General features: G+C 41.6%; 1 protein-coding gene across 1 annotated transcript; it reads right to left on the bottom strand.

The window, feature by feature from the left end:
- Positions 1 to 460: 460 nt before the first annotated feature.
- LOC109167423 lies at positions 461 to 1552 on the bottom strand. Its single transcript, XM_019316438.1, has one exon. It carries the CDS (start codon positions 1550 to 1552, stop codon positions 461 to 463), a length of 1092 nt encoding a protein of 363 aa, XP_019171983.1.
- Between the last annotated feature and the right edge of the window lie 12809 nt (positions 1553 to 14361).

Genomic DNA, 14361 nt, shown 5'->3' with positions numbered 1-14361 from the left:
TTCGGGTATGGATTCCCCCCTCTCTTCTCGTGCTGGAACAGTAGATTATTAAGGTCCCCAATAACCACCCATGGCAACAAAGATCTAGCCTTCAAACTCTGTAACAAATCCCAGGACTCCCATCTCCTACCACGATCAGAATGTCCATAAAAGCATGTCATTCGCCATTGTTTCCCGTTCTGAGCCCTTACCTCCACATCAACATGATTCGTAGAATAACTCAACAATGTTGCCAAATTATTCTTCCTCCAAAACAGAGCCATACCACCATACAAACCATCATTATCCACATAAAACAAACCCTCGTATCCAAGTGTGACACGGAGCCTTTCTGCATGTATCCGTGCCACCATAGTCTCCATTAGAAATACAAACTCAGGCTTCTTATGGGACACAATGTCCACCACCTGTCGAACTATTCGTGGATTGCCCAAGCCACGACAGTTCCAGCTGAGCGTACTCATGAGGACGGGCGGGGCTGAATAGTAGCTCCCGCCATACACAAGTTTTTTGAAACATCGTTCATTGCTACATCCCCATCCTCCGATCCAACACATCCTTGTTGCCCCTCCCTGCGGCGTTTCCCAGTTGCCACCACCTCACCACCCCTCGGCATGGCACTACCCGAACCCCCACCACCCCTACGGCCTTCGACCGGCCTCCCTCCATCCCCCTCGTCACTCTCCGGCTCAGACATCGGCATCGGCAACGGTTTCCCCCCAACCGGTATAAGCCAACTCTCGCCAACCCCTCTTGCCGAACCCCGATTGCCTCCTGCCCTCAACTCAGCACCGTACGAGAGCTTGTCCACCGGCACCCGACTCTCCCGGGCCTTCAAGCAGAAAGTGTGGACATGCCCCATGAGTCCACAGAAGAAACAAAATTTGTGGAGTCGTTCATATTTAAAAAAAACCCAACATGTAGTCTTGTCTCCTTTAAGGAGCTTCATACCCCTCCTCAATGGCTTGTTTACCGCAATCGAAACCCGAATACGATAAAAAGTTATCCATGGAGCCCCAACAAATCGGTCATCATGCTTAACGAACTTGCCAATAAAATTACCTGCTTGTTCAAGAACTTTCTGCGACGTATAACCCATCGGTAAATCATGCAACTGAACCCACATATCTACCGTATCCAACGGCACATCACCCGGGCTCATCCCCCCCACAACTTCTCGACAAACAAGCGTGTTATTCTCAAACGCCCATGGCCCCCCATCCAACACGTACTCAACATCCGTGTCATGATAAAACACAAACAAGAAAAGCCCCGGTTGAATCTCAGTTACCTGAACCCCTCGTACCGGTTGCCACACGGATGCCATAACCTGTCGCATAAACTCAAGCTTGATTGCCTTTGCCGTGAGAAACCGGCCTACAATAGCCCACAATTTCTCCCCGTCCACCTCGACCTCCCCTACATCATCACCGGCCGGGGCAAACTCCTCCGCCTCTCCCTCCACGGCCATCTCCGCCCAACTCACCGTCAACTTATCCACTGCCTCCGCTGAAACTGCTTGCGCTGCCCCCCCAACGTCGGAGTCGTCCATTACTGCTAGTAAACGCCGGCGATCGCCGGATAAAGGAGAAGAAAACGGTCGGAAAACCCTAGAAACCCTAGAGAAGGTGAGAAAACCCTAGGAGCCCTAAAGAGAGATTTTAATAAATAAGTGTTAATAAAATTTACCTTTAGAAGTTATTATTTCATGTATAAATAAATTTTGAAATCTATTTAATATAACAACCAATTCAATATTATAAAAGAAAAACATATTCCACGATGAATTTTCATGATTCATGTTTGATTTCATTGTTCTTTTAAAACATTATCAACAATAAGTTAAATTTTATGCCGTGCATCGCACGGGGGCAAATATATTGAAAAGATGGCACTAGCTAACAACATCATGAGAGTCCTAATATAAAACTATATTTTTAATATGATTGTATATATTTGACCCGATTGAATAGTTTTAAGTCGAAGATACTCAAATCTATGGCAAGGATGCCGATCCCGGGGTCGGCCTAGGAGCGTTGGGTTACGGTTCAAGCCAACATATGAGGTCGGAGAAATGTGGTCAATTAATATCCGTTACAACTGTTATAACCGTTACGAGTTCTCACTCTATTTGGGAAGCATCTGAGTCATTATGTGCGGTATTGAAGTATGTAGCCATTAAAACTTATCCTTAATTATATAATTAGACATACTTATTACGTACTAAAAATGAGTTGAACCTAATTACTTAAAAAAAATGAGTCGAACCTAATTACTTTAAAAATATTATAAATAATGTCTTTTCATACAAAGAAAATAAGAATGATATTTCAAATTATATAAAGTTTAATTTTGTTGTATAGAGTGTCATCCATTGCTTCATCCTGTCCTGCAAAAGTTTACTTTCTTAAGAGGTCATAGAAAGAGAAAATGGGAAAGATGAGAAAAAAGAAAAAAAAAAACTGAAAAGTAAAATAAATAATAAATATTAATGTTTGATTACATTTAATGAGGTGGTGCAAATAGCACTTTAATATTTACACCACCTATAAAACTATTACACCTATTAAATAAGTGGTGTAAATAGCACATAGGGATGCAAATAGAATTTTCCTTACATAATTTGTATCGGCCCATGTGATTTCCATTGATGAATTGGTGCCCATTGAATTATATTTTTTTGTACACGAGCGAAAAGAAGTCGCCATTTTTTTCAAGGTAATACCCATACAAATAAATGCCAGTACATCAATATGATGTACTGGTTCTCCAAAATAAGAAAAAAAATCAAAACATATGGGTCCTGTTTGGTAAAAAATTAGTTTATAGGCTAATTTTAACTTATTTGACCACTATTAATTGTTGATTTAGTTAAAATCTCTATATAAATGTTTGGTTAATTAGATTTTTGCAACACCAAAAGGCTAAAATTCAAAAAGTTACTCCAAGCAACTATTTCAATTAGCTTTCTGAGAAAAGAAATTATACCAAACAACTATCAGCTAATAGTTAAATTACCAAACACTTTTCTACAATCAGCTAATGTTTATCAACTATTTATACCCTCTAATTAACACCATCTAAGAGCTGACAGCTATCAACTATCAGCTAACAGTCATTTTGCCAAACAGGACCATGATTTTTATTTCTAAATTTGTCTACATAGCATTATTCAATTTCAAATGTGAAAAAATATTAATGAAGTTTTTGTGTATCTTTTCGTGGACCTTTCTGTTTCTTATCCACGCACGTGCATCAGAAGACAAGAATCAACAGTATAAAGAAGAGTCGGACTGATCACCTCACTCGGCATTGGCTCAAGACCCTGCGTTCTTAGAACTCCAAATATCAGATTAGGGAAGGGCAACCGTACCTTCTGCTCTCGAGGATGGATCAAAGTGAGGATATGATAATAGATCCAGGACCCCAAATCAATAGACATTTTTGTTCCAATCCGAAACAAGAGAGCTACCAATTGCTTGCCGACCGTATGAAAATGAGCCGATGGAAGCCTGTTGTGAAGAGAAAGACGGTGCAAGATGACATATTTGGAGGTGAGCTGTGAGCTAGGTAGATAATCTTTTTCACCAGTAGGCCATGTATCAGTTTGTCCACCTGTGAGGGTCTTTGCCACCAAATCCCAGTCCTTGATTTCTTCCACGTGCAGTCCTTTCAGATCATAATACTCATTTATCATGTCAGGGTCGAAGACATACAATTTACCTCGAATGAAGATTTGCACTGGTCGCGTCCCGGTCAAATTGTCAATCTCCTCATTAAGGTTACAGTAGAACTCGTAGGTCAGAAGTTTCGAATAAGGACAAATGGAGGAGACAGTCTTCAACAAGCCCACTTCACTCAGCAAAGGCAAGATGTCGCAAACAAAGTTCAACTGGTGTTCATCAACAGACCGCTGAACAATAAGATCTCTCCGGGTCATTGTGGACCATTTTCCCTGAGCAGTAGAGGAGGCAAACTGAGGTCTATAGATAGATGTATCAGGATTCACATCAGTATGTTGAACCTCAGGCGTAATACTTCGTCATCTGGAGCGAGTATTTGGTTTCCCCTTCCGGGTAGAAGATGTGGGAACCACAGCAGGAGCTTTTTGCTTGACATATGACCACAGGATTTTGAACACTTGTTGAACAGGAGGATTAGTTTCATTATGGACAGACTCATCAGACATTCTCTTCTTCTCAGGTTGAGCCACATCAAGATTGTCATCACCAGATTCCACAACCACTTTCACTGGGGCACTCTTCCGTTTAGATTTTCTCGTCTCTTTGGATGGGGAATGAGCAGAAGGGCTTGGAGACACAGAGTGACTTGTCTCAGAAACTTGGGCAGACGAACCTCCAAGCAGACTGGTAACTTCTTGAATCTTGAAGGTGGTTGAATCAGGATGCGTAGTAGCCTCAACTGAAGGAGGTTTAGACACATGGGCTTGTGAGCCATATACTTCAACAAGAATCTTCTCATCTTCACTAGAGGACTCAGTAGGATGAATCACACGATATGGTTCTGGAATAGAAGCAGCGGGTAAACCTGCAAAGTGCCGGACATGTTCAAGGCTCTCAGCCAACGTTGAAGGAGTGTAGACTGGTACCCCATCTATTTGACCAGAAGCATGGGGACTAGAGATACTGGTAGCCTCAATTTCAGCGGGAAAGCTGGAGGGATTCTCAGACGGACAGACTTCTCTTGGAGACACAGCAATTTCAGTAGAGGACAGATCAACTTTTTCAGCAGAGTAAACAACCAAACTAAGATTGTTGGCCAAATCGGAGGATTTATCTTTCTCATCAGAAGCTTCATCAACAACATCTTTCAGAAGATCAGATTTTTTAGAGGGGATACAGGGGGGATCATCAGACACAGAGGATCTCACAGATAATAAAGCATTCACAGAATCAGTTTCAATAATAGGCACAGTGGTCGGAATAGCAGCAGAGACTAAATCATCAGGCTTATCAGGAGAGATTTCGATAGGAGATTCAGAAGTGTTTGACCTGTTACGAAGAATCTCTAACCGATGTTTGGTTTCGTCCTGGGCAGCTTGTAGATAGAGGGGTTGAGATGCTACTCGACGACGGGAGACCTCGTCTGATTCAAGAGCCCTTTGTGCAAAGAATTGGAGGAATACCCCGGCACGATTCTTTTCTGCGGGCTCTGGAATGGAAGATGGGCTAACCTCATCACTCGCTTCGGAGGCCAGCAACAAGAGCTCACTGGTATCTTCCTCCGACCAGTCTGCGTAAAACTCCAGATAATCGGAAAGCACCGTGACCATGATTTCATCCCGTAGAATAGGATCAAGCTTCAACTTCTTCTTCATAGCTAACTGGAGCAGTGTTTTCACATGCTTAATGGCTGTTTCTGGTGAATGAACCTTTCTCTCAAGCTTGATGATGATATTTCGTACAACGTCTGCCATTTATAAGCAATTTGGGTATGCAAGAAGGTAAACCCTAGGTAGAAGAGCAGAGAGAAATCAGTGAGTATAGATATGTTGAACTCTTCTTCCTTTCAAGCTTGACCCGATACACATATATAATCCCAAGGGAGAAGAACCCTATTCAATGCGGTTTGTCAGATTACATGCAGAGCTGATGTGATTGACGCAACGGTATACCTCCTTTTTAGGAATGAAACGGAGGAGTTGTAGATTTGAAATTCGAAAAAAAGGCTAATTACTTTATGGTAACTTAGGTTAAGATATTCTCTTAACAAAACATAAGGGAGTTTTAAAAGGAAGTCAAAGGCTGAAATTTGACCCATAAAAATAACACCATGTACTCTCCTTCTGTGTAACTTACTGCCTTATTAATCAATCTTGCGGATTCCCAGAGCGGATCTGAGAATCTCAAATCGATTTGCATCTAGAGGCTTAGTCAGAATGTCAGCCAAGTGCTTATCAGTTTGAATGTATTCCAACTCTATCTCCTTGGACTCTACAAAGTCTCTGATGTAGTGATGCGTTATATCAATATGCTCCGTTCTAGAATGTTGAACTGGATTCTTCGAGATATTTATTGCACTGACATTATCACAGTAGAGTGTCATAATTCTTTGAGTAAGCCCATAGTCCAGAAGCATCTGTTTCATCCAAACCAACTGAGTGCAACATCCGCCAGCGGCTATATATTCTGCCTCTGCAGTACTTAAGGAAATTGAATTTTATTTCTTGCTCAGCCATGATACCAAATTCTTACCAATAAAGAAGCATCCACCCGAAGTACTCTTTCTGTCATCAATATTTCCTGCCCAATCAGCATCACAGTATGCAACCAGACTAAGTTCACTGTCCTTGGAGTACCATAGCCCATATTGAATTGTTCCTTTAATATATTTCAAAATTCGTTTAGCAGTTATCAGGTGTGATTCTTTTGGATTAGATTGATACCTTGCACATATTCCAACACTTAACATTATGTCTGGCCGACTAGCGGTTAAGTACAACAGACTTCCTATCAGACTTCGGTAGACTGTGTTATCCACTGATGCACCAGTGTCATCTTTTGATACTTTCGTGGAGGTAGAAATAGGTGTCCTGGATGGTTTACACGATTCCAGATCAAACTTCTTGACCAGATTCTTGCCGTACTTTTCCTGTGAGATAAAGTACCCTTCAGAACTTTGTTTAACTTGCAGCCCTAGGAAATAAGGCAGTTGGCCAACCATGGACATTTCAAATTCTTCCTTCATGACCTTTACTAGATTATCAGTGTACTTTTGTAAGGTAGAGCCAAAGACAATGTCATCCACATAAATCTGAGCAATGGTAACATGACTTCCAGTAGTTTTTACGAACAAGGTTTTGTCAACACTTCCTCGCTTATACCCATGGTCTAGCAGATACTGTGTCATACGTTCGTACCATGCCCTTGGAGCTTGTTTGAGACCATAGAGAGCTTTTCTAAGCTCGTAGACATGGGATGGATGATCTGGATCTTCAAATCCTTTCGGTTGAGCCACATAGATATCTTCATGCAGATACCCATTCAAAAACGATGTCTTAACATCCATCTGAAACAGTGTGAATCCCAGTATGCATGTGACTACCAACAAGATTCTAATCGATTCTAACCTTGCCACAGGAGAAAACGTTTCATCATAGTCAATTCCCTCTATCTGAGTGTATCCTTGAGCAACTAACCGAGCTTTGTTCGTTGCAATATTTCCAGCTTCATCAGTTTTATTTTTGAAGATCCACTTTGTTCCGATTATGTTGACACGATCAGGTCTTGGAACCAGATCCCAGACATGATTCCGGTCAAACTGGTGCAGCTCCTCTTGCATAGCCTTGATCCACATATCATCCTGTAATGCTTCTTTTACACTTTTTGGTTCTATTTTTGAGGTATAGCAGGCTGATCCGGATATTTATATTAGATTGTTTCTCATTCGGCTTCTGGTATTCATCCCATCTGTTGGATTGCCAATAATATTGTTTGAAGGGTGATTTTTCTGAGTTCTGGTGGGCTTGTTCTTCCCCACATTATCGACGAGAGATATCTCTTGTTCAGAAATTTGTTGATCTTCTTCTGATGAATCTTGAGTTTTGGATTTGGTGTCCTCAGCTGTGTCTAACTCACTCAGAGGAGGTTCTGTCTCTGGTTCAGTCACTGATGCTTCTACAGATTCGTCAGTGTAGTCATCTATAACAACATTTACAGATTCCATTACAGATTAAGTTCTTTTGTTATAGACTCGATCGGCTCGACTGTTTGGAGAATACCCCAGGAAGATGCCATCATCACTCATAGGTTCAAACTTCCCCCTTTGTTCCCTATCGATCAGCACATAACACTTTGTCCCAAATACATGAAAATACTTCAAGTTCGGCTTCCTCTCCTTCCAAATCTCATATGGCGTTTTGGACGTACCTGGTCTCAGGTAGACTCTATTCACTGTATGACATGCAGTGTGTACTGCCTTAGCCCAGAAACGTTGTGGTAGATGAGATGCATGTAACATAACTCTAGCCATTTCCTGCAAGGTTCGATTCTTTCTTTCCACCACACCATTCTGTTGAGCTATTCTGGGAGCTGAGAATTCATGGGTTATACCATTCTCAGAGCAGAAATCTGAATATAAAGAGTTCTCAAACTCTTTACCATGATCACTTTTTAGTCTCTGAATTTTTATTATAGGCTCGTTCTTTTCTTTTTGAACCCTTATGCACAAGGTTCTAAAAGCATTGAAGGCTTTAGATTTTTCTCTTAGGAAATATACCCAGCTGAACCGAGAGAAGTCATCTACACACACAAATATGTATTTCTTTCCACCAATGCTTTCAGTTTGTGTTCGCCCCATAAGGTCTATATGAACCAGTTCTAGGCATCTCTCAGTAGTAATAACTTTTACTGCTTTGTGAGGAGTTCTTATTTGTTTCCCTATGGCACATGCACCACAAACCCCTTCTTGTTCTATTCTGATCTTAGGTATCCCTTGCACAACATCCAATTTGATCATTTTATCCATGTCTATATAGTTTATGTGACCCAGTCGTCTATGCCAGAGTTTTGATTCATCTGATTTTGATAGGTGACAAGCATTTTCATTTGTCAGTACATAACAGTTGTCAGAGGATCGTGTTCCTTCCATTACCAGTTGATCAGCTTTATCCCTGACTCTACAACAGTTATGATTGAAGCAAACATTCCAGTTTTGATCACACAACTGACTGATGCTAATAAGATTTGCTTTCAGACCACTGACTAATAGAACTTCTTCTAGATGTGGTAAGCCTGGAACATTTAGGGTACCTTTTCCAATTATTTTCCGTTTTTGTCCGTCTCCATATGTAACTGATCCACTGCTCGATTGAACAGCCATAAGACACTTGACATTGCCTGTCATATGTCTGGAGCACCCACTGTCGAAGTACCATCTTGCTTCGGTTGTAGAGGCGGTCAGAACTATAGTGGGGTAGCATATTACTTCTGACTTCCTGACCCAAACTTGTCTTGTGAACGGTGTAATAGTCTTGTTGTAACACCCCGTGTTACGGCCTCCAATCCCGGATTAATTATTTAATTAATTCCGTTAATAATAATTAAAAAGAATTTAATTTGGTTAGGATTCCCTTTAATTAATTAATGTGGTCCACCATGGATTGTGGACCCTTGCCTAAACTAGAGTTTTAAGCCTATTAGGAATACAGAGGGAAAACCTTATACTAGTTAGATTCTAATTAGGAATCCTAGACCTATATATCTATTGGGAATAAATAAAGTAGGCCTTTATTATTCAGATTATGATTAGGATTCCTGATTCTATAAATAGGGGATTAGAAAGCAATTAGAACCCTTATCACCCATAGTTATATCACACGAAAATATTCCCGGGAGATTCCCCACCACCAAGCCTAGGGAGATCAAACGGATGGGAAATCTTAGAGAAGAACCTTAATAGCCAAGGGAGGATTAATTAAGGCTAAGAGGTAACCCATGTCTCAACAAAACATATTTTCCTTGCTATGATCTCCTTCTTTGGCTCCCTCTATATACTTGTGTCTTGATGGATTTCTTTATGATATTTGTGATATAATCTTGATTGATTGATGTGATGATTTTATGAGGGATCTTGATGATCTTGATGTTAAAAAAGCGATTCTTGATATTTATGTGATGATTCTTGATAAATCTTGATGGTTCTTAATAATGAAAATAAAATATGATTTTGATGATTTGGGTGGGATTAGAGCCCTAGGTTGAATTGGGAATTGGTATTCTGATGTTCTTGATTTATATTTGGGTGGGAATTTGCATATTCGGGTGTTGTTCGTGTCTAGAAGCCCTGTTAGGATGTGTTCTATATGATTCTTGCTTTCGATCCATTAAATGCCTATGTGGTGTCGTTAATTGCGTTTAAAAGTGTCTAAGCATGGTTTGGGGTTTCACAAAGGATCCCGCGACGCGTATTTGATAAAAGAGTCAGTGGGGGGTAGGTGGGGGTAGGGGTACCCGCCACCTACCCGCTGCCCAAAGTGAGACCGCCAGGCAGCGGGCAGCCGGCGGGCAGTCATCTGCCCGCTGGGCACCCGCTGCCCGGAAGTTGTTGCCGGCGGGCAGCCGGTGGGTCGCCCTCCACTCACCGGCTACCCGCTAGTTTGTCACCCACCCCGGGTCTTTAGCTTCCCCGTTTGATGTTCCCTATTCCCCGTGGAGTCCCAACGGACCCCGCTTGTCGTGCTTGAGTCTAGTTTGATGTTTCGGGTGCCGTTCGTAGGATAAAAGAGTCTAGGAATTGCATGCTAGTCGAATCGGTAACTCGTTGGCCTAGGTGGAATTCGTATGAACCCCTTAGGACTATTCTTAGTATGTGAATGATCACACCTAAGCTTATTTATATGCCTCCCCCTTCGCAACATGCTATTATGTGTTATGTGTTGCATTATTCCCCAATTTGGTTGCGATCAAATTGGCTATACGGGCAGTTGGATGGGTTGAGAACCATCCCAACTATTAACCAGACCGGTTGCGATCGGTCATGTATATAAATATTATATAGAGCTGCGGTCCACTGTTTGGTTACTTATGAGCTGCGGTTCATTTCCCTGGCTGCGGTCAGTGATTCACTTCTTGGGCTGCGGTCCACATGGGCCTCGGGTGCTATGACCCACCGACCTGGAGGCGCCAGGCGGTGTGTAGGGCCAATAAGCCCGAGGAAGGCTGTAGTCCACCGACCTGAGTAATCAGGCGGTGTGTAGGGCTACGGCTGGCTGCGATCCACCGAGTGATGGGCCAGCGGTGTGTAGGGTCGTAGTCTCCGAGGATCATCGCCCACCGACTGAGTCCCTCAGCGGTGTGTAGGGCTTGATCCGCTATGACCCACTGACTGTGCCCGTCAACGGTGTGTAGGATCGTAAGTCCCCCCTTGTAAAGTGGATCACAGTCCACCGACTGAGCGCGTGAGCGGTGTGTAGGACTGTGATCCGCCGCTGAGTTCGTCAGCGGTCTATAGGGTTGGTTGCGATCAACTCCCTTCATGCTGCGGTATGAGGTAGGGTGCTGCGGGGCCGTGTTAGTGCTAAATGCACTAACCCCCATGTTCGGGGCATGTGATTGGTCCCGTGGCGCCACCACAGTGTTATTGTGTGTCACAAATGATGATTGGATGATGATATGATTGATTTGAAAGTAATCTGTGACCTTAATTGCGTATTCTTTATGATGGTTGTTTCTATTAACTTTTATCATTGATTATTGTGCTTGCCCCTATTTGCTGAGTCTATTCCTGGTTTTAAAGCTAGAGTCTCTTAAGTATATATCTTTCTGCTTCAAAATGGTTTTCATATATCTATATCTATATATATATATATATATATATATATATATATATATATATATATATATATATATATATATATATATATATATATATATATATATATATATATATATATATATATATATATATATATATATATATATATATATATATATATATATATATATATATATATATATATATATATATATTGTGACACCCCGAAATCCAAATTCAATTAAGGGATTAATTAAGTAATTAATCCTATTTCAATTTGTAATTTAATTCCTTAAATTCCTGAAATTCAATAGTCGGGGACTAGTAATTGACTAGTCAACCCCTAAGTCAAAGTTGTACCTTAAGCTTTGTAAGGAGTTCCCTCACACTTCCTTATGTTCGTAAGGGTATTCTTGATCTTTCACTTGGTGTTAGTATTGTAACCTAACCTAGTAGACCACCTTCTCTCTAAAAAGGTGGATAGCTTTTCTTCCAAGCCAAGTTGGAGCCTTGCCAAAACTTCAAGAGTTGCTTCCAAGATTCAACCTTTCATATATTTGGGCATCTAGGAGGGTAAGATCTAAGTTGATCTTGTGTTTTTAGTATTATCTAAGGTGTCTTTTCTTAAAGATAGGATCTTTATGATCTTTTGGTATGTTCTTGAAGTGGGTTTGGAAGGTGAGCCTTGAGAGGAGCTTGTTGAGGTGTAAAGTGAAGTCTTTAGTCTACAAGAGGTAACCCATGCTCTACAAAATATATTTTGCTTACCTATATCTGATTTCTTGGATTATACATGTGTTTTGCTATGAAATGTGAGTGTTTATGCATTGTCTTGTGAAAATGCATATCTAGAGCTTGTGTTTAGGGTTCATTTGTGCCATTGCTAGGAATTTCCTTTAATTCAAGTCATTTTGTTGTATTTGGTGAGATTTAGCATGTTTTGGACTTGAATTTAAGCTTGGAGTTGAAAATCCCCGAAGGGATTATTTGTTCAGGTGTATGTACCCGCGGGCGGAACGACGGGTAGAGCTCCAACCCGCCGCCCACCCGCGGGGAACATGAGCCGGTGGGTTGTGTACCCGCGGGCGGAACCACGGGTGGGAGCCTACCCGTGGGTCCACCCGCAGGGAACACTGTGGTGTTTGATTGGGATTTGTTCCCCGTGATTCTTTTGACTCGGTATTTGGTCTTTTGACTTCCCGATGTTCTTTTGTGGAACTATTTGAGTGTCTTCTTGATGTTTCGTATATCTATAACTATATGGTAAGTATCCATATAGGTTTTTGGTGTCTTGAATCGTGCTAAGTGTTCAACATTGTGTTTCGTTGAACTATGATGAGTCTTGTGGGTTCTTCGGAACTACGTTTGGTTTACCCGTTTGATAAGCATGCTAGTTCGAGGTTTAAATGCTAGCGTGTGTGTTGTTTGTACCTTCCTATTGGTTGATGATAACTTGTGTTATTCATCGTTGTTGTTGTTGGACTGTGATCCATTCCTTGATTGAGTATGGTTTCATATCTTCGTTGTGATCCGTTGATTGATTCCTGTTGTGGTTTGATGTGTGCGTGGCTTTACCTGGATTGCACGATTAGTGGTATGGGACACTAGTCGCCAAGGTATTGCAGCGGTCCTCGTGGTGGGCGTGACGTGATTATGGAGTTGTGACCTTTGTGTAAGGTTCACGTGATTCTTGGGTGGCATGTGTTGCCGTGTGTGTGTACGGTACCCTCGTGTACTATGAAATTGGTGGTCTTGTTGGTGGTTTGTTGGTGGGGGACGACGGTCTCAGGAGGGAAAAGGTTGGACTAAGAAGTACAGGGGTCCTGGAGGTAATGGTTGGAAGAAGATACACGGTTGGGGGTAGCCATAAGGTTGGAACCGAGCATAAGGAAGGCATATCAACTCGTGATGGGTGATGTCACGAGGGCTTGTGTAGCCGTTGTTGTGAATCCTCTTCTTGTGACGTGTGTAGTCATATGGGCATGTGTTGCCGTGGGTGAGTCTTATTCTTTTGTTTTGTGCATGTCGGGTTTTGATCTATTGAGTGATGATAGATCATGCCTTGAGCCGTTCTTGTGTGAAGTGTTGTTCCTTGTAGTCTTGGGATGTATTCCCGTGTTGTTGTTGAGAGTGGCGAGTCTTGTGTTGACTATTACTCTTGGTTTTGTACTTATATATATGTATTCTGTTTCGAAAATGACTTTACAACCTATATTGTATCTGTGTATGATATTTCACATGTATTGGTGGGTTACCAGCATTATTCGCTGACCGGGCGTCATCCCATGTTTTATTGTGCTCTTTCAGGTGATGTCTAGACGAGTGCGCGGTCTAGTGCTTGCTAGAATAGCTTCTACCTCTTTGTTTTGTGGCCTGTGCGCCAGTTTAGATATAGCACTTTGAGACTATGGATTTAGATGTAAACATTGCAGATGTTGCCGTAGCGTTCATCCTTTTGGTGAACGTGGCATAACACCCCGTGTTTTGGATTATGTTTATCTAGTTATCTTTCAGTCTTTCGCTGTGTTTGTTGTTTAGTTCAGTTATCTGCATGTTTGAGGCTTTTAAATAGCTTGTTTTTAGGGGGTGTTACATATATTGTATTTCAACGCGTTGGAGTGGGTTACCAGCATCATTCGCTGAACAGATATATTTGGCTTTCAGGCACAGATGAGTAGACCCCGGAGCGCGCTAGATATCCAAAGCGTAGATTAGTTAGTTTTCCTTTCGGCCTGCGTGCCATGATTATGTATTGCATTGAGGATAGTTAGTTAGTTAGCCTGTGCATCTGGGTTCTCCAGCTCAGATGTGGCATAGCACCCCGCACTCTTATATTTGATTTTGGGATTTAATGAGAAGTCACCTTTATTATATAAGCTTTAAAAGTTTTAAAATTTCGAGGTGTTACAGTTAGTATCAGAGCCTAAGTTTGACCTTAGGATAAGACTCTTAAGACCAGACTTTAGGACATTAGGCTTGAACTCTAGGTATTTAGGAACACAGGATTCAGGAATCTTAGGACGCACGGTGAGATTGTGAGCCTACCTATCATCACATAACTTTCTCTCACTCTATCCTGCATTTAGC

Source organism: Ipomoea nil, unplaced genomic scaffold (genome assembly GCF_001879475.1).
Source record: "Ipomoea nil cultivar Tokyo-kokei standard unplaced genomic scaffold, Asagao_1.1 scaffold3162, whole genome shotgun sequence".
Classification (NCBI taxonomy): domain Eukaryota; kingdom Viridiplantae; phylum Streptophyta; class Magnoliopsida; order Solanales; family Convolvulaceae; genus Ipomoea; species Ipomoea nil.
This window is presented reverse-complemented; position numbering and strand designations above follow the sequence as displayed.

What these genes read in the sequence shown, in the direction of transcription:
- LOC109167423 (XM_019316438.1), bottom strand. Translation starts at nt 1,552, where the DNA reads ATGGACGACTCCGACGTTGGGGGGGCAGCGCAAGCAGTTTCAGCGGAG.